At 41.6% G+C, this 24,732-nt stretch overlaps 1 protein-coding gene across 3 annotated transcripts in view; it reads left to right on the top strand.

Moving 5' to 3' along the window:
• Nucleotides 1-24,732, top strand: part of pcnx1 (pecanex 1) — a 66,797-nt gene that overhangs the window by 12,851 nt on the left and 29,214 nt on the right. The window contains exons 5-11 of one of the 3 annotated variants that reach the window (XM_088924849.1): nucleotides 1,712-1,798; nucleotides 1,910-3,658; nucleotides 8,675-8,804; nucleotides 13,794-13,981; nucleotides 21,365-21,458; nucleotides 22,076-22,133; nucleotides 23,439-23,641. In XM_088924849.1, coding sequence (XP_088780975.1) covers nucleotides 1,712-1,798; nucleotides 1,910-3,658; nucleotides 8,675-8,804; nucleotides 13,794-13,981; nucleotides 21,365-21,458; nucleotides 22,076-22,133; nucleotides 23,439-23,641 — 2,509 coding nt within the window. Of the gene's footprint in view, nucleotides 1-1,711; nucleotides 1,799-1,909; nucleotides 3,659-8,674; nucleotides 8,805-13,793; nucleotides 13,982-21,364; nucleotides 21,459-22,075; nucleotides 22,134-23,423; nucleotides 23,642-24,732 lie in introns of all 3 variants that reach the window. The other 2 variants (XM_088924848.1, XM_088924850.1) reach the window with 2 other exon arrangements.

Below are 24,732 nucleotides of genomic sequence, written 5' to 3'. Positions count from 1 at the left end.
TGTTGTACGAAAAGCAGAAATGCATCAAGTTAACCTTATTCAGAGTCCAGTGTTGGTTTTGCAAATACAGTGGAACTTTCCATTCTTGCTACAAAACTCTGCATCTCTAGTGTTAATAATAGCCTTTGGTATGAGTGTCTGTGTCAGGCTCTGCATAGGTATTCAGGTTTTGTAGACTTTATTCAAGTTTCCAGACTATACTCTTTTATCCATGGAAGTAAAACTTTCCTAGGCTTTGTGTTTGACTACTGTATATGGGGAAAAAACCCCAACAAATCTAGAAACTTCCCCTGACCTTGCTCCTTTCAGGTGAAGAGAGCTTTAATGAAGCATCCAGCACAGACACATACACACCTGTTAATTATTTAGCACATCTCATCGTTTCAGCATATTGTTTGCTCCTTAGCTGGCTGAAGTATAGCACTGTAATTAACAAAGTATCACTGAAGGGAGCAGGTGACTAATGAACTTTTGTATCTCGACAGTAAACACAAGGTCTGTTTGTATATATAAGACTACGATAGGAGATATCTTTGTGAAGGATCTAAAAAGTCAGAGTGCACTATGGATTTCCTTTTACTGCTCAAAACCACACAAAAACAATCCTAAAAAGAAACTTCTTTGTTACCAACACCAGGACTAAAACATTCTTTAGTAAATAAAGCTGTAATATGCAAGATGGGTATCATTTCTTTCTAGCAAGAGGAGTCTATTAATACATTCTCATTTACATTAACAACAGAGCCAAGTGGCTTACACCACTACAGAGAAGAAAGCAAAGCAGTGTAAGAACGGACAACAGTCATTTAAGTAAAATAATATTTGACTAAATAAGAGTAGAATTACATCCGTGTTGTGTATTTTATTCTTTTAATTTGATCTTTTTTTGTTCTACACATTTGTTAGGATTTTTTTAACTGTAAATTAATTTATCTGTCACGTTGTTGTAGTTTAAGATATAAAACTATATATAGAAGATATAGAAGGATGTTGATCAGTACAGTTAAAATTTAAGTAACAGTCAATCTGTGTTTTAAAATGGTTTCCAAATTAAGATGGAATCTGAAAAATCTTTAGTGTTTGAAAGTAGGTTAATCTGGATCTGGATGACAACCCCATATGTAGTATTTTGACAGAACTACAGTTGGAATTACATGCCTTTTTAAACTATAAATACAAGTTTGTTCAACTTAGTAGAAGTGTGTTTTCTTACATGTAAACACATTAGAACAGTGTCCAGCGTGAGCCTATAAATACACTCTAACTTAAATACTTTCTCAAACAATAAAGTTTGTGAGTCATAAGGACCACACATAAAGTTTCATTCTCAACCCTGTTCCTCATTTTCCTCTGATTTAAAATCCAGGAGTGTTCTGGTTTAAGACAAAAACAGGAAAATGGAAACTGTATAATTAGTTCAAAAGGAATCACTAAAATTTACTTTGGAATTACAAAGATATTTAGGCATCAGACTCTTTTTATACAACTTTTTTCTGGTTTAAAGTGCTTTTTGTTCTATTTTTTATTTTAAAACGCACGCATGGAAAAGTAACAAAACGCCTCCTGGTTTTATTTAGATTTTGGGACCTGAATCTGGATGGGGTAGCTGAGAATGGTTTTGTAGAAGTGCTTTTGTGCAGTTTCCCAGAGAGAGAGTGAATAAGTTATGACTGTTGCATGAATTCCCCGTTTTCTCTTGGGCCGCACGTAGGCACAGAGATGGGAAAAACCTCAGATGACATCAGCTTGAGTCTTGCTCAGAGCTGCAGCCTTTGTAAGGATGGAAGTCAAGAACAAGGTAAGGTTGTCAGGGGAAGGGGGATTAGGATGTTCATCTGTCCGGCTTGCATTGCTGGCCTTTTAGAAGATCCTCGGCAAATTTGTTTTTGTTTCCTGTGCTTTTCACCAGACCTCACGTCGGACCCAAAGATGTACTGCATGGTCTCCAATGACTCATTTGCCTCTCTGCAGCCCTCCACCTCACTTGGACCACCGGAGCTGGCCCGGGACCCTGTAGAACAGACCATGGGCCCTCTCTCACATCACGTGGACCAGTCCTTGTCGGCTGCCCTTGACACGGAGGCAGCTTCTTTAGTGCCACTCCACTCACAGTCCTACCGCAAGGACTCCCGGCCTCGCGGTCTCCCGCGGACCTCCAGCTCAGCGGGCTCGGCCTTCCCTGACCCTTCGCTCCCAGACTTCAGCCTCTACCCCCAGGCCAGGAGGGGTGGCCTGGACCCTGTGTGTGAGCTGGAAACCTCTAAGCACCCTAGCTGTGGGGCGGGGGATACAGGCAGCCAGCTCGGTCAGATGTTGAATGACCAGGCTGCCTCATCCTCCTCCTCCTCGAGGGGACTGGAGAGTGGAGACTGCTGCCGGCACTACCAAATGGAGGCTAGGAAACTGACCTCCTCCGTTTCTCGGGAGGCAGGTGAGGGAGGTTCGGGCCTCTACCAGGGTGGGCATTGTAGGTCCCGGAGCGGACAGGGCAAATCTCTGAGAGGGGAACAGAGCGCCGACAGCCTTCGCAGCCTGAGTACACGGAGCAGTGGTTCCACAGAGAGCTACTGCAGCGGCACAGACCGTGACACTAACAGCACTGTCAGCAGCTTCCGCAGCGAGCAGACCAGCTCGACGCATGTGGAAAGCCTGCTGTCTCTTTCTGGGGATGAGAAGAGCAAAGACCGGGGAGACTCCACTTTCTCTGCTGCCACTGAAAGCAGGACTCCAGGGGAAGGCGGCCTCAGCCCCAGCTGCCCGAGCCACAGCAGCAGTTCCCGGGGCCTAAGTGCCCTTGTCTCCGGAGAGGCGAACAGAAACCCCCACGCCAACGAGCTAAGCACCAAACAGCAGCCCGAGCCTGTCCCCGCACCACCTGAGCTTAACGAGCCTTGCAGCTGTTCGGAGGAGTCCCAAGCAAGGACAAGCATGGAGAGTGGCTCCAGGTCAGCAGCCAGGGACAGGGAGAAGGAGGCCGTGCGCCCAAAGTCGGCCAACTTGATTCACCGGACTACTTCCTCCTCTTCGGGGCGTAATGGGCGGAGGCGGGGAGGGAAAAAGCGGGCGAGCAGTTTTGACGCCAGCCGCCACCGGGATTACGTCTCGTTGCGTGGCATTGCCAAGCCGCGCAGTGCTGTTTTCGCAGCCGAGGAGGACTCCAGCGACCAGAGTGACCTGAGCCGCACCTCCAGCCTGCACTCGGCCCACCGCTTTAGCACGGACAGCTCCTCCAGCACCACCTCCCACTCCTGCCAGTCCCCCGAAGGCCGCTACCGCGCTCTAAAGGCTAAACACGGGGGGGCATCCACTTCCTCCAAGGGCCAGTCTGGCTCAGAAGGAGGAGGAGGTGGTGGGGGGCGGAGGCGCTCCTCGCGCCGCACCCCAAGCACCGGTAGCACCAAAACACATGCCCGTGTGCTCAGCCTGGACAGTGGCACCGCAGCCTGCCTTAATGACCCCAACAGGCTGAGGCCCCCCACCAATGCCCGCCCCCTAACCACCTCCAAGTCCGACCTGGAGGCCAAGGAGGGCGAGGTCCTGGATGAGGTGTCCCTGCTGGGCCGGGCATCGCAGCTGGAGTCCGTCACCCGCTCCCGGAACAGCTTGCCCAGCCAGACAGCCTTTTCTGAGTGCCAGGATGCAGGAAGCACTACGAGAGGTAGGTGGCCATCCCATACAGCTTAGACTAAGGTCTTCACTCATTAAGCCAGAGACACAAATGTGGGACATTCGTGAGCTGTGTGGCATTTTTTATAAGCTGTGGCAATTTCTGCTCGTCAGAGACAGGGCTTGGCTCTACATGATGTATAATATCCGCTATGGTCATGACTGTAGTTGAGATCCACTACTTCACTTACAGTGGTTTTCAAAAGTATTCACCCCCCTTGAGTTTGTTCACATTTTATTGTGTTACCATATAGAATCATAATGTATCATAATCATAAGTCCCAGGTCTCTTGCAGACTGCAGCAGGTTTTCCTCCAGGATTTCTCTGTACTTTGCTGCATCCATTTCGGCTTTTTTTTCTTCACAAGTCTTCCAGGCCGTAATGCAGCGCAGCATCTCCATAGCATGTTGCTGCTAACCTGATTGAGGTGGTGTTCTCAGGATGAAGTGTGGTGCCACACTTTTGCCAAACATAGTGCTTAACATTGAGGCTAAACAGATCGGCTGGTCTCATAGAATCTTCTTTAACTTGGTCTCAGTCTACCACATGCTCCTGGCAAACTGGGGCCAAAATCTGGTGTTTGTTTTTCAACAATGGCTTTCATTTACCACTCTTCCATGAAGACCAGATTTGTGAAGAACCCAGGCAGTAGTTGTCATATGCATGGTTTCTCCCATTTCAGCCATGGAAGACTGCTGTTCCTTTTAGAGTTGTAATAGGCCTCCTGGTCTCTTGGTGGCCTCCCTGCCTGGTGCCCTTCTCGCCTGGGAGCTTGGTTTTTAAGGATACCCTTTTCTGTACAGATTCACAGTTGAACAGTTTTATTTTTCTCCCTTTCTTTACAATGGACTTTACTGTGCTTATGGGATATTGCCTTAGAACCTTTCTTATACCTTTCCCCTACGTGGTGCTTTCCAATAACCCTGTCCTGGATTTGCTTTGAATGTTGCTTTCTTGTAATGATGTAGTTTTTGTTGGGAGCTGTACAGTATTAATCAGTTGTGGGACCTGCCAAAGATAGGTGTGTTTAACCCAAACTCATTTGAAACATCTTAATTGCACACAGGTGAATTCAATTAAACTAATTTTGTGATGTCTCAAGGCAACTAGTTTCACCAGAGCCTGAGCTGTGTCATAGCAAAGAGGGTAAATACTTACGCATTTATTTTCTGTCTTACATTTATAATGAATTTTGGAGGATCTGTAGAATTTTCTTTTCACTTTGATATTACAGAGTGTTTTGTGTCTATGAATGGCAATATATCCCAATTAAATACATTCTGATTCCATATTGTAACACAGTAGAATGTGAAAATTCTGAGGAGGGCGAATACTTTTGAGAGCCACCAATTACCTCCTCCAGTTCTTCACACACACTTCTCACACTCAAATGCTCTACACTGGTGGGGCTAAACTGCTTGTGTGTGTGTGTGTAACATGTGCGCTCCAGGACCTACTCTGCATGTGGCTTAGTGTCCTTCTCTGGAGTGTGAAAAAATAATCACCCGCAGCAGTGAAAGCAGGAGGGGAGAGTGTGTACAGAAGTGCTGAATTCTAGTCAGTGATAAAAAAATAAGAAATTGTAATTCAGTGGCTGCATGCCTTCAATAAAAATGTAAACCTGATGTAGTTTCTTAAGGCATTTCACAGCAGCTGTACCTCTGTGTGTGTTAAAAAAGATGTGAAGTAAAGAACGTATTTCATTCAGACACAAGTGCACATAGCAGCCATGTTAGTACTTGTGAAGATGTACAGTAATAACGCTTCTTCTCGTCCAGTGGCCTTGCACTGGTACCTTGTCTAGCTGAAGTAAAAGCAGGAATAGTACAAGGTAAGACACCAGTCTATTCACCATCGTGACTGCTGCACGCAGGTAACAGATGGGACACAATTTCAGTATGGGGGGTCTCACACACAGGGGTCTTGGAGATCCACTTAGTCTTATTGGTCACTGTTTTTAGTGATGGGCAACACCAAGCTGTTGAAAGCTATTGATGAACAGTTATCTGGTTATGCCCCTTGAGGGCTGAAGAGGACCTAGGTTTTAGTGTCAACTGATGTCTTAAGTTACCAAATGTGTTTAATTGATCAGTGATTTAATGATGACCTACAAAACCTGTTGGGCTGTTGCACTCCAGGTCCAGGGTTTGAGTTCCTTGTACCTAAACAAAGTTCAAAAGGGTGTCATAAATGCTTAGAATATGATGCATTTTCCTTTTCTACCGGCTGTAGAATAAAGCTGTGAAACAGTGTGCAATGTATCACAACTTTCATGCAAAAAAAGATTTTCTCATGTTCAGTAAATGTTTATCTGCTCACTAAACTGTCATTAAGGTCCACATTGCATGGCGTTACAGCCAATTAAGTTTTTATTGCCTCTGTAAAACCGAGCTTTTCAGAGTTACAACTTCCCGTAATGTTTTGTTTCCATTACATAATAGATGTGTCTGTGGGAATGTGTTTTCTAAATAAGAAACTTTTACATCTAATAATGTAGAAAGTGTTTATTTAGAAGTGATTTTCTGCAGGCATAGGGTATTGCAAATATAGAATATTAAACATGGGGGGACTGACGATGCTTTCTAAAATTATAAAAATCAAAATATTTGGAAAAAGTGAAGAATTTTAATATATTAATTGTTAAGTTATGAAGGTGATAATTATAAAGAAATGTATTGCTCTAACCTCAATGTCAAAGTAGATTTAGATTTTAGATATTCCCCCAAAGTGAATGCTGATAGATACTGTAAACAATTAAAGAATCATTTCAGGGTTTAGGAATATTTTTATCCCCTGGCTTTCGGATCATTTTAAAAAATTCATCTGATACCTTTTTAACACATCCTTATATCTTGCTTGCCACTGAGAAACATGCAAGTGTAGCTCCCTCCACACAGTATTAAAATGAAATGACTCCCTAATGAGGTTTTAATAGTTCATGGATTCACACCCAAAGGCTGCATCTCCTTGGTAATTGGACATCAATTCAAACACTGTTTCTTAACACAGTGGTTGGTCTGAAACTACAACCATGTGGATTTAAGGTGGAATAGGTGCAGTTTGAACCATCTATTTTGAAAATGCTACAAATCTGTATTCAGAAACACAAAAAAAATCTCTAAATAGGAAAAAAGGAGCACCCCATTAAGTCATGAGTAAGTATGCAGTTTTAACCATATTGTAGGGGCATGAGTTTTCATCTTTGAAACACAGACCCAAAGTGGTGACCTGGTTGGCGGAGCCTGTAGTATGCTGAATTGTTCCATGTGTGCTGACAAGGCAGAATATGGCTCAAATAATGTTTCAAATTCAAGGCAAGGGAGGGAGGTTGAGTAATGCAAGAAATTCTCTTTTTTTTTGCTGTTTTTTTCTTCTCCGACTTTGTAACAGACCTTAATTTTTTAGTATAAATTGTCATCTAAAAAGCTTGGTTTTGCTAGCCTGTTATTTAAGTTGTCTGGATCGAAAACTGAAGCATGCAATCAATTATTCTCCGTCTCGTGTCCCATGTTTTTCATAGCAGAAGCAGTGCAGGAGCTGTCATGCAGTCCCATATTGACCAGCTGCTATCTGGGCTTTTAATCAGGATTGCCTGATTGTATGTTGTTCATTGAGCTGATGATTGCAGTGTTCAGAAGCTGTATCTACGTGGTAAAACGTGGGCTTTAAGTTATGTTCCAGATTCAGTGGATTTACGCTTGGTTTCAAACATTGTCACAGAACATGCTTTTTTATTGTATTGATTGATTTTCAGCCCACCAGAGCTCTCATTTATGTATCCAGACCTTTTAAATAAGCTACCATCTTGCGTAAGTTCAGTTGTTTCCAGTTGTTTAAATAATTGAATATTTCAAGGTATCTGTAAAGCAGCATGAACCAGACATGTTTTAGGAACTGAAAACAACTTAAAATATCTGATTAACCATTTTGCTAGTTTCGTAACTTAGTTGCCATAAGTAATGGGGAGCTCAACATATATTGTCCCAAGATCCGTGTTGAAAACCATGTCTTAAAACCAAACCTCATCTTCAGGGTCCAGCAGACTTTCCCTATTTCTTTACATTACTCGCAGGTTAAGTACCTGTGGGTAAATTAGTCTGTTTAGGCCTTAGTTGGATTTATTTAACTCTTCTACAAAGTAGCACTATTGATAACACTCAAAATGTCCTCATTTACTTTCCTCCTACTACCTGGAACTTAGTCTGTTGTGAAAAAGGCCTGTATTTCTGTATATTGTTGGCACTTGCACATCAACATATACTGTACAGGATTTCCTTAGTGTTTTTTTTGTTTTAGTCAAGGAATATGTTAATGCTGGTTTATGACTCTGAACCACTGTGCTTGTGACTTCAGACACATTTGTGAGGTCTTATTATTTTCTGAGACTATAACACCTTAACTTAATTTTAACACCTTAATTTTCATCAGCTTTATTACTGTCTCAAGCCACTTTTTCCACATTTATTGAAAGAAGAAAGGTTGGTTCTGCTTCTCCATGTCTGCTGAATGTGACACACTTTTTTTGGCAGAGTATTTGAAAGCAAAGTGATTCCAAACTTCCCAAAGCAGATTTCAGTAGTTTAGGATTTCAGGTGTCTACTCCAGACAGTTTTTCAACGATTCCTATGCATTTGTACCTACTGCACGGTTGGTAATGTCTCCATCTGCCTCTAAACTTTGAAATGTATTTTTCAAGTATCCCATCTTCTCTTCTAGTTTTCTTATTATACCTGAGCTGTGCCTTTTGGTTTAGGCTCCTGTTTTATTTTGAATTGGTTTGAATTTGTTGATTTCCTCTGATGAAGACACACTTGAAGTTCAGTGCTACCTGTCATAGTTGCTCCCTGCTCTGTCTTTGTTGCGTCAAAGTGCATTTTAAAATTCTGAAGACTGTAATAGCGTAGTTCCAGGGTGGGGGGGTGCTGGACCAGGGCACAACACGGCTGTAGCATAACCTCTTTGTAATAGTGAATCGCCTCTTGCTGACACTCTCTCTTGCCATGGCAGCCCCAGCGAGTGAGGAGACGGTAACGTTTCGCCGCGAGCGCAGCACGTTTAGGCGGCAGGCAGTGCGGCGCCGTCACAACGCGGGGAGTAACCCCACGCCTCCCACCTCCCTCATCGGATCACCTCTCAGGTACGCCATGGGCCCTGCCAGGCAGCGGCGCATGCAGCCTCTCCCTTCCTCACCACTCACTCGCTCTGCACGGCTCCATCCCCCGGCTGACACCAATGCGCCCCTGGTGCTTGGTAGAGGGGCTCTGCGTGGTCTGATTTGCCTAGGTGCTGCGCTTGCATGAAAACCTCGCATGCAAGTGTTCTCGAAATGTTATACTTTGGAGATGTTTCATTTTTTCTGTCAGGCATTGTCTTTGTTACATTTTTACTTTTGCCCGATACCTTTACCTTTGATAAGGTTTGTATTTGTAGTAGAACAGATCCGTTCATTTTCATCATTGAGAGCCGAAGTCAGGCAAAGTACAGTGTCTTGATTTGAAGTGCAAACTCAATTTTTCCAAACAATTTCTTTATATTTTAATTGATATTTTAACTAAATTTCTATACTGTGTCACATGTAGATGTTATATTTTACAGAATCATTTTCTGTTTATGGAAAATGCTCACTTTAAATCACACTACAGTAAAAACCTTTGAAATGCACTCACACCAATTAATGGTTGGGCTTACAGTGATATAAATTAAATGGAATCTTTTAAAACCACATTCAAATATCGATACAGTCTCCCCAACCCCAGGAAGAAAAACACCTTGTAGGATGCGGTGATATTGTAACTCACCCGTTCCGGTTATTGTGATGGGATTTTCAGTTGCCATTAAGAGGTTTAATTTTCACTGCTCTACTCTTATACTATTGATTTTCTTATACATTTCCAGAAAGGGAGCAAATGAATTTAACTTGATTGCCTGCAAGATAGGACATATTGTCCTTTGGGCATCTGCAGTTTTAATGTTGTCAGGCTGTTGCACTGTACAGATGTCAGTTCTAAAGGCTTATGCCATTGACTCTGCACTATAGTTGCTGCCTGCTACCCTGGGATTTGATCAGTGTGCCTTTCTCTAATACAAGGGAACTGAGGATGCAGCAGAAATTAAGAAAGACAATGCCTTTCACCCTCCTTTTTATGTCCTCATTCTTTCATCTGTCCCTTCCCCCAAACCTATGGTGTACTTTTGACATTGAGCCTGCTTTCCTCTTTCGTAGAACCTGGTCTAATCTCCTTCCAGCTAGCTTGCTAAAGATCTCTCTGACATACGAAGGACTCCATAGCTTCCAGTGGTGCTTTATACTGGGCAGGGTTATCCTTGAACCTTTAATGAACTCAGAGATGGAAATAGCAAGATACTGCCATGAAGCAGAAACTTACCAGCCTGATAATTGTAGAGGAAGAGACAGAATTCAACCATACCTGAGCCCTGTTGGTCTCTGTGTATGTATGACAAGATATTACACTGTAATATCTTTTTGACAGCTCTTTGCAAAATGTTAAAATGGGTCAGCTAAGCTACAGATAAGCTCGATTAAATTAACAAACAAACCCGCAGACTCTGTGACTCTCCCCACAGGACTGGGGTTGTGCAACACTAAATTACACTGGTTGTTTCAGAAACTGAATGGAGGCGCCGTAGACAAAGGAAAACGTGATGCTCCGTTTGTCCACCTCAGAGCCATACGTATAAAGCCAGGTGCTTGTTCTATGGCTTCTGCTTCCAAAGCAGACACGATGCATGTTGTGAATAATTAAGCTTTCACTTTCCTGAACACACAGGGCTAATTTTACTGTATGACAAAAATAGGAGTAACAGTGCAGCAACAGCTACAGCTTTTACTAGCCACTGGGTGACAAGATCAGTGGGAATCTCATTGGAGGAATGACTCCTGGCCACGCGAGGAGCACACATCCCACATGGCCATCGCTGATGAAGAGGGGCCGATGGTGCTGGCGGCTGCCGCTGTTTGCTCCTCAGAATCAGAACGAGGAGAGGAACAGATGGCTGGTTGTGAATAGCAGGGTACGGGATGCCAGGAGTGATCATTCACATTGCCAGATACAGCCGGCAGCCAATGTGGAATTTAAGACGGCATGGTCTCAAAATGAGGCCTTATTTGAGGAGAATCCATTTCTGAGGAGAATGGATTGTTAAAACCCACACGCCATTGTGGAGCCACATGCAAATCATTCACCGTGTAGCGGTATGGTACAGTTCACACCTCGAGTTCCAGTACTGCGTCTTTTTTTTGAATGCATTGCCCTCAATGTCTGCCCTGATGAGCACATAAGAACAGTTTCAAACAAGAGGAGACCACTCAACCCATCTAGTTTGGTAGTAGCTCATTGATCACATCCAGACATGTCTTGAACGAAGCTCAAGTATCAGCTTCAACACTATGGCAGGGTAGCTTGTTTCTTTTCAGCTGTCCTTAAAGACCTTCCATTAGCCGTCCCTCTGTCTGTTGAGGATCCAGCACAACAGTGTTTAGAGTAGATTATTCTCCCTGGCAATTACTAAGACATTGTTCTGGTCTAAAGCTGATAGCTTCTGGACTCTCAGGAGGTTTCTTATGCAACCAAGAAGAACTTTAGGCTATCAGATGTAAGTGAAACTAAGCAATCTGAGTCCAAATGAGCTTGTCTCATTAACTTTATGAATGGTAGGCATTGTTTGCTGCTGTTGTAGTTGTTGATTTGTAATCAAAATACATTCTTTATTGAAGAATTCTCTGGTGGATAAAATGTGCATTAAAATGTTGCTGTCATGGACTTTTGTCCCTTTGTTTACTGTTTCCATGTGTCCTGCTATTCATAGCATCTCAGCTGAACACTGATATGAAAAGCTAAGCAAGTCTGACTCTGACCAGAACTAGGTTATTACAAATGGAAAATCAGGCTGCTACTGGAATTAAAGTGTTTGGGCCAATCAATTATTGTTCTACCAGCTTGGCCAGAAGTTGGAGAATATTGAGTTTTTACATTAAACCAATGTCTTCTTATTGCTGAGGATGTTTAGGATCCCAAGACACAGTAACAGGAACCTTTGTGTCATGGCTGATAATATAAAAAGCATTATAAATTCTAGCTTATCTTGCCTTATAGTCTAAAATCTGTTTCCTGCCTCACACTTCTAACCCCGTAAGAAAAACATCTTAAACTTTATGCTTCAGAACAGTTTTCTGTATTAAACAGGAAGTTTGTCAACTTTAAATCAGGTGCTGGCATCTGTAATGTTCAAATAAACATAAAAAAAACACTTTCTTTTATGTAAAAATCATTGCCCAGTTTTTCATGGGTAACGTTTTGAGCACACATTTTTAAACAGTATTGGTTATTAATGATTAATGTAGTAAAATGTAAATCTTCTCTGTAGATTTTGGAAGTTAACAGCACATGTTACCGTGGTTTGCCAGGTGCACAGTTTCTTCTCCTAAAGGCATGAGAAGGGTCCCCTAAAATGTTTGGAAACTTATGGTTTCTAAACCACTGCCCCCGAAACAGCACTTTACAGCACCAAAAAGAGAATATTTGCTTATTTCCTCAACAACAGATCAGTCACCTGAAAGAGTATCTGGAGCTAAATTTTCAGCTAGCCACAACTCGTATTGTTGTCCTGTCACCTTTGTGTGTCACTCGTGCCTCCTTGTGCAGGAAACTTGATAGCATTTCTTCACAACCTGGTGGGTAATCTTCTGCTCCCCATTTTCCATTGCTGCACCCGTTAATCAATTCGTATTATAGACAGTGGAGGAGGTATGACTACAGGTGTCTTTGTATGATGAGAATATTTGTAAATACAAATAGGATTTGGACTCAAAATCCAGATTTCAAGAAATAATGCCATGGCATAAAATCCAAATCTTTTAAGACTACCTCTGTGGTTTGTGGCAGAATTGAAGAAGCTGCTGCACAAAATGTATTGTTCACAAAGTGTACACTACACAAAGTGTATTGTTCTCTTTCCATTATTTGTACATTTTTGAGTCACCGGTTACTTTTCATTTCTACACCCACCCAATTTGTAAGAGCCAGTTGTTTCTTTTCATTTCCCACCAACTATTACTCAGGGAGAATGAGGAAGTGTAGGCTGGTTCCACTGATCCTCCCCCCCAGCAGGAAGACATTCAGGAATAAATAGAAAGAAAGTCTGCAGCGAAACACAGGAAAGTCAGCGCCAATTGTTGGAGAGGTGTGTCCAGTGTCCATCACTGACATCACTGCAAGTTTCCTGTTACACCAAGGAAATCCCTGGAGCTGGCGTTTTGCTGAGAACAGAGCCCTGGCCAAGTCCTGAGAAGAACAACATCTGTATGTGAATGAAGACAGGTTGTCTGCATTCAGAAGCTCTTTGCGTTTAAGCACAAAGTCAAGGTTATTATCTGCAACAGAACTCCCCTCCATCAGCTGTCTATGACTTCAAGAGAAATAAATGGGTCGAAGCCTGATGCCCTGCTTTGTTTCACTAAACTTTTCTCTGTATATTAGTGTGAAAGCATACTTAAGTGACCGATTTTGAGTAAGGTGTTTTTAATTTCAATTGAGCTGTCCAGTTAAACGGGATGGGAGGAGGCTGTTTCCAGTTGAAAGAATGGATTCAGTAAATTAGAAAGACTGGACAGCATTTCACTTGAACAAGTATTTAATGAGCTCAATAACATACCTTATAAATAAGCCCTTTTTAATGTTACGGTCTGTCATGTCCTTAATGTCAAGTTCTCATACGCTTGTCTCAAAGGACAGCTTATTTTTTGCTATCAAGTTTTCCACACCACTCTTGCCTTTTGCTGTGAAGAATTCTTCGGTGTAATGTTGCTAGAATATTTAGAATTTCTTTGCTAGTATTCATTTTCTCTCTCATTCTCTTTCTGCGACCTGCTTTTTTTGCGTCTCCTGGCTCCCACTGCACTCTTCCTTTCCTCTCACTTTTCATTCTGATCTGTCCATTTGTGTCCCATTTTTTTATCCTGCACATGCTTTGGCCAACCCCCTTAACTCTTTTCTTGATATCGAACCCTTAATCCTTCTCGAACCTCACTGACTCACCCTGTGTTTGTTTACCCCATGTCTCTCTAACCCCTTCCCTTCACCGGCCCCCATCCCTGTTTCTCTAACAGTCTTCAGGAAGCTCTGCAGGGCCCCCAGCCATCCACTTCCCAGGTCAAAGGGCAGTCCCGCCCTCCCTCCCAGGCAACCGTGCTGAGCGCAAGCGCCTCCCTGCTGGCCAGGAACGGAAGTGTCCACCTTGAGGGCTCTCAGGACAAAGCGTCTACTGTGGGCGGAACCAGTTTGCACGATGAGTTTGGTAGGCAGCACAACAGTCTTGCATGTCAGGGTACGGTTTCCTCATGTTCCCAAGCTGACTGCAAAGGCCATTATGAGGAGGAGCAAAAGGAAGTGTTTCAATCACTGGAAAAGCTGAATTTAATCATGCTGACTTTAGTATTTAGTAACAACTAATGTTTTTTGCAGTATTTTGCTACATACTGTGCTTGCTGTAAAATTTTAGCTGGCTGTCTTTGTCATCTTTGGTACAGTACATTACCAAGGCTTTGTAATTATTTTATACTACTTTAGTATTATATGATACAATTGTACCTAAGGGCCCATGAAAGTTGCAAATGCTTAATATATTTTAAGGCAATAATAATAAGTAATAATATGTAATAAGTCTCTTGCGGACTTTGTAATAAGTGTAGGTCCCTTGGATATATAGCTAGCCAGACTTGATGTGGGTGGACAATACCCTATCTGTAGTACGTACAATTCACAAATACTAGAAAAATATGGCCAATTTTTGTTAGATGTGAAGTGAACCAGCACACTGGAGTGCATATCAGTATATGAAACAATCCCATTTCATTTCATGAAAATCCTCCATTATCTTAAAGAGCAAAATTGTGTTGTTGTGTAGAAGCAATATGAAACGGCTTGCAGAAACAGTTGTAGGTTTGTGTACTAAATGTTGCTTTAATTTTTTTGCTGACAGATTTTTGGTTGATCCATTATGTGACTCTTGAAATGTAAAGGCTCCCTATTGAAAGTTGGTTGGCCTGCTTTTATGGATGGTTCCACTCACCAGCTGCACTCTGATACTGTGACACAGCCAGAGCTTTGGCGAGTGTTTCTGAGAATAAAGCCTCACTTTTGACTTTTGACATATTCCTGTTTCCAGGAGAGGGTTGTTTGGTCCAAGCCACGGTCTGCCTTTTATTTTTACAATCAGTTTTATCTTGTGCCCATAATGCATTGCAGCTCCCAGTTTAAACCAGTAAATGACCCTAGTGCTGTGAGCAATTTTACTTTCCTGTAGGTCAGAACTCTCTCACTAATACACATCTTTGTTGGCAAATTATAGGCATCATGTAACCCATTATGATTGTTTCTTTTAGTGTTTATTTTCCAAAATGGTTCTAACTTCGTGGCTGTTTCAGGTAGTAATTTGCCGAAAACCCTGGTAGTGGAGTTAATATAAATGTAATGAATTCCCACATGTTGCTAAAAATGTTGTATGTGATGTGGATGCAATATTGCTGTCCTCATTCTGATGAGATTTGAGTGATAAATCCACCACACTTCCTCTTGGGATGGTAGTCTTGATCCATGCCAGGTGTGTGTCTGTCAGTGTGACATCTCACCCACATTGAACTGAGCAATGACTTTCTCTCCAAGCCTTGATGCCTGTAACTGGAACTTCACTCGCAGCTGTGAGACACAAGAATATAAAAAAGTAAAAAATGAGTGGAGGTCATTCAGACCTGCAGCAGCTTCTGAGAACAATGATGAAAGCAAGTACAGACGTACAGTACAAAATTGCAAAAGTTTAAGAACTGAACCCATCACCAGTTTATTGGGATTGGTTAGAAATTGGTTAGACATTTTGGCCATAGGTAACCATTAATTTGTCAGGGATCAAGCCATTAAATCCTTTCTGGTCTGTGATCAGCATCTTAAATCTCTTCGTTTTTTTGCCTGTTAACATTTTATTGCTTGGGTTACAAACAATAGGTTAATTCACATGTTATGTTTGATTCCATATTTATTCAGAAACCTCAGCAAGGCTTTTCACCTTGCGTGCTTGCTGATATACATTTGACTTTTGGTGGAAGCTGTAACTCCTCCAGGCAAGCACAGTGCCAACCATTGTAACACTCCAACCTTTATAATCCTGTCGTTAGGCCATGTGATTCTCTAGGGTAGTTAAACTGAAGCTTTTGTCTTCTGATTAACATTTGGAGAGTGTTGATTAATCAGCCGGTTACAAGTAGCTTTTTGATTGGCCTACCGTTGTGAGATTTCTGGTGCGATTCTGGCCTTTCTGTGAGACAGGTGAAGCTAATTGTGTGTCTCATGGAGAGCAAGCTGGGGTATGTGAAAAGACAAATTCCTAATGCAAGAAATTGTATATGGCTAATAAAGTGATCTTATCTTATCTCCCTCTCTTAGTATCTACTAGAGGCCATGGTTTCAGTCCCAGTTGGTTTATATTGGGCCTTAAAGTGTTGTTGATCTTTTTCTAGAGAAAGAGGCTCCCTGTCTTGACCCCCTAGGGTAGTCTCTGTTGTCTTTGTGTTTATGTGACTCTTCTTGAAGAGCAGGGAAGTGCCTCAGGTTGCTAGGAGATGTGACAGCAACTGCATAAGGAACTGGGTCATGTGACTTTTTGTTGACAAGGTGGCGGACTTCAGACTCATAAATCTGGTTGAAGCCTTTCAAATTAACGAAGGAGCCGGCGAGACGTTTTGCTTTCTGCAAAACGTGTTTATTTTTTGCACAGCCCTCTAGATATGTCTGGAGCTCAGCCTGTATGTCATTAGGCTCCAGTTTTGGACTGTTAGAGTACTTTACACCATGCAGTTAATTCATTTTTTTTTAACTCGAATTCAAACAAAAAACGACATTTTAGCTGCAACACAAGATGTTGTGATTCTGACAAGAAATCTAGCCGTTGCCAAGTAAAAGGGCTGCTCTGCGATGAGAACAGGGGTGAACTGGGGTAAGGGGTTACCCCCAGAATGCCATTTACATATGGTTGAGCCAGTACCACGTGTGATTTATCCACAGCAAAGATGTAGGTCTAGTCTGAGACAAGTAATCGCTAGTTCCCGCTTTTCCACTTCCTGAGATGCTCAAAAAATGCTTTCATTTTGTTAAAATTTCTATTCCATTCTATTCTAACCATTACTTTCAGTTTAGTGTTTTGGTTTGAAAAGTGCTATCTTGCTGTTTGTACAAAAAGGCTGACGTAGGTTTAAAGTTTGAAAAACCTAGAGTCTGTGCTGTTGTGTCTTGCTGGTTCAAAAATGCTTAACAAAATGCCTCTGTTGAGCTAATTTGGGGAGGCTGTGAATGTGGTGCAGACAGTGGCTAAGGTTTTATGAACTTCCTGGTGTCTGAGTCACAGTGTGTTACCCAGTATAGGTTACTAAACATGGCTTCATGCTCTGTTGTTTGGATTAGTTGAATTAAAACTGAGGACCTATTATACTGTATGTGATTCTGCAGCAGCCATTGTTGTTGCACAATTCATCACTCCCGGTGTTTGCAAAAATATCTTTCAAGACTTCTTTGTCAGTTGTTCTTGAGTGTTATCTTATTTAACCTTGAATATACATGCAAAATGCCAACAATAGATTCCACTGTACAATTGTACTTTTCGGTACAGGGCACAATGACCTTCAGTTGAAATCATTAATATTGTAATCTATTGATAAAGTGATTAGAGCCCAGGAAATATTAAACCTTAGCTCCACATTGCATTAGCCAACAAAGTTTGTTTGGAAATACAAAGCGGGCAATTGTAGAAACTTCACAGATTTACAGAGAGGAACGTTTCTGCAGTTGCCTGTTCTTTGTTTCCAAACACACAGCTTATTGCCATTTAACTTTGCTGTGTTCAAATACAGTATCCTTAAATAAACTTTTTTTGGTTTGGGAGACGGCACATTTTTTCTTTCTTAAGCAGGCTGTGTTCGTCTTTTGGCAGAAAGTTTGTACTTATTTCTTTAATGTTGGTGGAAGTCTGGAATTGGATAGAGTTATCTCCTGGGTAACTCTGTTTCACATGTATTAAGGCAAGCAACCTGTTAAGCTGGCTTGACAAATTTTTCCTCCACTCCACTGTGCTGTTTCTTACCTTTGCTAACTGTAGGAATGCTGAACAGCCAGCTTCCAGTGAAGTCCTTTGGAACTTCCTGTGAGTTAATAGTTAGTCTTTGCCAGCTGCAAAAGACAGAAGCAATTACTGCCTCCCCAGTAGACTCCTATAGGTGGTTGTGTTATTAAACACTGCTCCCATATTACAGCCTGTGCCGTGCCCTCAGTCCTGGGGGGCCATAGATGAGGGCAGTGTAAAGTTATATGTTGTGAATCTCAGTACCTCGGTGAAAAGTAAGATTTGGGAAATTTGGACTCTGTATTGGATTCCACACCCTGTCATGCTTTTTTCTTATTTCTTATGTATGCATTTACAGTAATAACATTTTTGCAAGTCACTGAGATCTTATGTGAAACAGAATAAAATAATTCTACTTGTTATGTTTGCCTGAAGAAAAGCAGTACCCAGGGTCTTGTTCCCCGTTGATTATAGCTTTGCAGTTAAATCTTTATGGTGTAATTATTTTGTGGCTAGGAAGGGACAAAATAAATGACTAGCCTCTATTTTTTTTCTTCAGAATACTTCTGTCTTTTTCATGGCTTGTGGACTCTCTGTTGCTTTAAAAAATCACATCTGTCCAAAACATAAATGATTTGGGGATTGATTATACACAATGTGTCGACCTCTTTGCTATTAACTGGACTAGGCTGGATTCTTCATCATTGTCATTTACCTTCACCAGATATTGATTTTGCATGTAGAGCACGTGTGATTTTAATGAAATAAAGTGGTATTAGGACAGGTAGTTCACTGAGTTATTGACGAATGCCTATAGCATTCATAAGAGTTACTGAGCTCAATTTAACTTCTAGTCCATTTGTGGGAATAAATCAAGTACCTGAATTGTTTAAATCAACAATATTGTGAAACCATTGAAATGACTTCAGATGGTTTATATAGTGGAACACCTAAAAATGCAACCTGCAATTGATTCTGTTTGATAAGATCTGGCAGTGGCAGCATTTATTCTTTCTAAATCAAGTTCCTAACATGACATTTGGAAGTCATGTGACATGGCTGCCTTGCTGCAGTCACGCCAGTTACTGCTTCAGAAGTCGTTGATATTAATGTTGTTCTGGTGAAGAGAGGTTCAGTGCGTGTGGATCTTGGAACACTTTTGATTTTTGTTGTTGCTCCATGGCTTCTTTTTTTAATAAATAAAATAGTTTCCAGTTCGCTGTTCCCCTTTAAATTTGTTCCTTTGTTGTAAAATGTTGTAAAATTGTTGGAATGTAGTGCTTGCATTAGACTTTGATGCCCTGGCCAGTATCGGCACACACCCACCCCCAAACTTACACTCCATAAAGAAAATAACTACAAAAGAAAGTTTATTTGATTCAGAGGAAATAAATACAGGCTGTACAGTATATACACATTGATGCACAGGACTCTGTTCGTGTGTTTTTTCATCTTAATTTTGTTGTAAAAGCAAGAGTTTGTGTTTTTTGTTACGTGCAACTTGTGGTTAATGTAGCTTGGCAGAAAAGTCTTTATGAATATGTTCCCCAAAGTCTAAAGCAGTAGCTCTGTCTATGGGAGTGCTCTGAGGCATTTGGCAATTATTCAGGAAAAGGGAGAAAAGAGTATTCACATTTTCATCTGTAAAATGTGTCCACAAACCTCTATTCTGAAAGTAGATTGTGTACTTCATCATAGTTTTCTTAACAATGTAGGAAGGACATTTGTTAAGTATATGGAACTTACAGTGCCTTCAAAAAGTATTCATCGCAAGTATCCAGATCAATAGGAAAGGGCAGAAATACAGAACAACTCAGACACTTCCTAGAGTCTCCCAAACTGCATGAAGGCACTGCAGAAAGACTTGGTCAGATAAGTGAGAAAGAACCCTATAAAAAGCCTAACAGACCTTTAGAGTTCAGTGGCTGAGACCGGAGAATCTGTACAAAGACAACAAACTGTAGCACTACAGTTTTAGCCTCTATGGAAGCCTGGAGTCACATGAAAATGTGGCAAAATCTTCTTTGGGCAGATTAAACAGAAAATTACAAACTCTTTGGACTGAAAGCAATGCTCTATGCCTGGCGCCAACTGAACACCTCCCACCCCTTCCATGAAGCGTGGTGGTGGTAGCCTCATCTTAAGGGGATTCTTTTCAGCAGCAGGGACTGGCACACGTGTCAGACTAGAGGGAACAATGAAACCAAATACAGGCGAATCCTTGAAGTGCTCCTGTTTCAGCAAAAGAGCTTAGACTGGGGTGAAGAGTCACATTCCAACAAGACAATGACTCCAAGTGTACAGCCAAAGCAACACTGGAGTAGTCTCAGAACAAGAAGGTGAATGTCCTTCAGTGACCCAGCCAAAGCCCAGACTCCTATTGAGAATCTGTGGAAGGCCTCGAAGATTGCAGTTCACCCACACTCCCCGTTCAGCTGGCCTGACCTTGACTAAGTCTGCCAGGAGCAGTGGGTGGAAACTCCCAACTCCTAATGTGCAAAGCTGATGCAGACATACACGGGAAGGCTTAAAGCCTGCAGAAAGGTGCTTCTTTAAAGTATTAACTCTAGGTGAATACTTCAGTAAACAAGATATTTCCTTTTTTCATTTGTTATCGGGGATATTTTTACTCCTTTAAATTGTTGCATTTGTTGTGTGAATCAACAAAACATATCTTTTCAGTGCATTATAAGTACAATATGCAAAACCCAGTGAAAGCCACTACAGACAACAGAGTTCCATGGGTGGTTCTGTATTCCTTCCATCTCCTATTGATCTTACTACTTAAGGTGAAGGTGAAGTCTTTTTGAAGGCACTGTGAGTTCCATATACAGGTACTTTGTAAATGTTTTCAATTGTTCTTGGGAGGCAGTAAACACATTTTAATAAAAGGAAGTATTGTGCAGTAAGGCTGGATTGTTGATTGGCCCCATAAACTTTTTCCATATCTTTGTGAATAATTTTCTGTGCTTAACGCTGGTTTAGTGCAGAAACTATCACTCTCTTTTGAGTGAAACTGCAGTTAAACCTGCTCTGATCCACTGATATGTTTGATATGTATGGGTTGGATATTTCCTTTTGTTTAAGAAAAATCATGATGCTTTGCAAACATCCTTTTTACGTTGAATACAGTGGAGTACAACCAGGTTAATTTTGAGTTTTTGTACGTTGTACAAATGTTGGTGGCAAGAGTTGTTTGATTATTTGGTATATAGGGAAGTTTGATTGGGCTATGTCTTTACTTTGCCTTCAAGATTATACAGGACTCTTTAATTGTTAGCCTCCTCATGTATTAAAAAGCTAGGGTGTTGAGATTCAATTTGCCTGCATGGATTTTTTATGAGCTGTGGCTTGTCCTGTTTAATAAACAGTAAATTGCATATTTGTGTGTATTCCTAATTAAAAATGAATGTTCCCTTGCTATTGCAGCCACAGTGAAATTCCTCATTTTGTGATTTAAGAAACTGCTGTGGTTGATGGGAACGGTTGTGTGTGTCTTCAGCCCTCTGTCACTGCTCCAGGATGCAAGCGCGACTCAGCTGGGGTGTCTCTGTTGGTCTCTTCTGATTTCAGGGAAGTTCACACCTCCTCTCTACGAGGCTGGGGGCTGCGACGTGTCTCTGGTGAACTTTGAACCTGCCACAAGACGAGCATCAAACAACATCTGGTAAGTGGAGGGCAACTTCGGATCCATCAATGTCAAGTCCTTCGGGAGGTTGGTTTATTAATGATTGAAAACGCCAGGTTCTGCTTTTTTTTATCCATTAAAGTGTTTTTGGTCTGTGACATGGGATGCTGCTTTAGTTGTGGGTGCAACTGATGTGGCTAAAGTATGGCTGAACAATGCCATACTTAAGATACATTAATACAGTTTATAATACAGGTTCTTACTCTCATGTTTTTATTTCCTTTAATAATGGTAGCAAATACCGGTAGATGGACCAGTCCTCAGATATCGTTTTTGAGGAAAGGGCTATTGCTCCTGACACTGTGTTGAACATGAGGAAGGGTACAGAAGAGAGTGATCATTTGGTTCATTTTGTTCTTCGTTAGCTAGTAGCTTCATGATCCCATCAAGCCAGATCCCACAGTCTGCTATGTACAGAATTATGTCCTCTTTTATTTCCTGAATATTTTTAAGCTTAATTTCCACTTGGGTCCCTGGGTGCTTGTATGGGTGCTTGTCTTGAGTCTCCTGATTCGACTTGGCCAGGGTGCTTGAGGATGTTGAGTACTGCAGTCGGTGCCTAAGTGCATTGAAATGCCTTTTCATTTTCTTCACAGGGACACGGATTCCCACGTTTCCAGTTCTACCTCAGTTCGCTTTTATCCTCATGACCTAGTAAGTAGCTGGTGTGTGTAGGCTCTGCTCACAGCCAGTGGGAGCAATGCTTATTAAGCCGAATATGTGCTCTGTCGGTCACAGTTTTCTGCAGCTGGTGATCTGCACTTGTTGCATCTCCGAAACCTAACCTTTTCCACTGCCCGCTGTTCCAATAACATAAGCTCTGCAGTTTTTTCCCATTTCTTTCCTTGTTGTTGACAATATAGCAAAAGATTACCAGCAAAACTGGCCAAACTATGTATTCAGTAATTATGCAACATCTTATGCCATTTGATTAAAGAATTGATTGTATAATTTCATTCTATTGCAACCATGCACATTATTAAATCCGGTGCTCATGTTGTGCACCTGCAGCAGATAAAATGGCATTCCAGATCAGATCTTTTCTGTAATGTCATTGTATAGGGCTGTTGGCGGGGCATATATCTCTTTATACTTTTCCCCTTCAAAATCAGTTTTAAGTTGTTTGTCTTCAAATGATTCTTGAGATAAACTTTTCACTGGAAACAAGCAGGATCTGAGATGTGGTTTTACAGATGGCAGTATGAACCAAAATGGACTAACTAATTGTGTCCAAAATAATGTAGATTAGCCTTTCCCCTGGCAGCACAATTTAGCTTAATAGCTGTTTAAATGAAATGCGTTAAAGCTGTCACTTGTAGATTACTTTATTCATCACAAAAAACTGCTTTATTGCTGTTATTGTCATTAGCTCTCCATTCGAAACGGCGTACGCCAATAGGCAGCTTAACCTTGTTGACTTCAGGAATTCATTGTTGAAACAGTTACCACTGATGTCCCGAATAACTTTGACTTTGAGATGACATAATCTGACCTCCCTAAAGTCCCCATCACTTTAGTTGATAAAGCAGTTTCTCACTCCTCCTCACTCCTTGCCTGCTGTCTAGTGGGGCTGCCCCAGTGGTCTGCAGTTCTGTGATTTATGAAGTACAGTAAGTCCTTTCCTATATGTGTAGCACTTTGGGATCCTTTGGGATGAGAAAGTGCTCCAAAAACCCAAACAATTATTATTAAAAACATCAATCCTCACCAAGCTGACAGACTGAGTTCCAAGATAATGCGGTCTTCATATCTAGTCATCCTTTGAATAGACAAGGAAAACGGTAAAAAAAATTGAAAGAAATCTTACGGAGACTCTGGGGGTTGTAGTTACTCCGCAATGGGTGGTAAGTTGATACAGTCTGCTTATGCGACACAGACTTGTTTAATCAGAGTCACGAATAAAGCCAGGTAAGTGTAGAAGTGCTGTTATTGACACACGAGCAGATTTCTCTCCCTCAGATCCATCTGAACCGTTTGCTGACCATTGACCCTGAGCTTCTGGAGCAGCAGGATGCTGACCTGAGCCCGGATCTGCAGGATGCCTCGCTGCCACCAGAGGGAGCCGCTCGTAAAGCCAAGCAGTACTACCGCTTCTGGCTGCTGCCCTACCTGTGGATCGGTGTCAACTTTGACCGCCTCACGCTGCTTGCCCTTTTCGACAGGTACCGGCCGTTGAGCCACCGGTCATGTGGAGCAGTCAGTTCAGTTCGTTAAAGTTGTCAGGTTATCAAATGTGCCAGGTGTTGCATGGCCCTCTGTGAGTGTGGCTCTAATCGTATCAGTGCCTCACAGAGGAAAGAGTATTTAGACATTTGCACTGTTTTCACACTCTGTTGCTTTAAAGCTTGCAGTTATGACATTTTGAAGAAGCAATTAATATTTGTCAGAGACACAACCTACTGCGCACTTTCAGTGCAAAAAAACAAATAGAAAGAAGCAAATAGATAATTTATATTAGGAAAATATAGAAAAATTAGAGCAGGATAGTCAACAGTAAAAATAAACAATTCTAATCCCCCAGTTGTCAAAGCTATACCTTTGCAGCTCATATACTGTACTTTTGAGGCACTTACATTCTTTATCCTCTGGCACAGACCTGGTGAAAGAGAAATCTGCAAAAAAACATTGATGTGATACCGTAAAAGGTTATGTGGTCAGACAAAATTTTGACTTTTTGGTTTAAGTAGAAAGCATTAAATCTACCCAACATAGTACATCACTCAGTCAACACAATCTCTACAGATTTTGACTTTTTGGTTTAAGTAGAAAGCATTAAATCTACCCAACATAGTACATCACTCAGTCAACACAATCCCTACAGTCATGTTGAAAGCAGCATTACGTTATTGTCCTGCTTCTCATCAGCAGGGACTGGGAAACTTGTCAAGACTGATGGGAACATAGATGGAGCAAATGAATGGCAAAGCTTAGAGGAAAACCTGCTTTAGACATAAAACTGGCACAAGACCAACATAGTGCACATCCCAGTCCACACCATCCCTACAGTGAATCATGCTTTTCCAGTGTGAAGAAGAAAAAGAGCACAAGTACAAGCAAATAGTAGAAGAAAACCTTTTTTAGTCTGCCAAGGCTTAAAACGGGGGCAAAATTTCAGCTTTCAGCAAGATGGTAATCCTAATGCACGGCCAAAGCAAAGCTGGTAGAATCAAAAACAGACTTGTGTCTGTATGGGCAGCCAAAGGTGCCTTCCACCAAATATTGACTTTACAGGACTGAATACTATACAAAAAAA

Source organism: Atractosteus spatula, chromosome 9 (assembly GCF_055471065.1).
Source record: "Atractosteus spatula isolate fAtrSpa1 chromosome 9, fAtrSpa1.hap1, whole genome shotgun sequence".
NCBI classification, from domain to species: Eukaryota; Metazoa; Chordata; class Actinopteri; order Semionotiformes; family Lepisosteidae; genus Atractosteus; species Atractosteus spatula.
The sequence above is the reverse complement of the archived record's forward strand: the minus strand, read 5'-3'. Positions and strand labels throughout refer to the sequence as shown.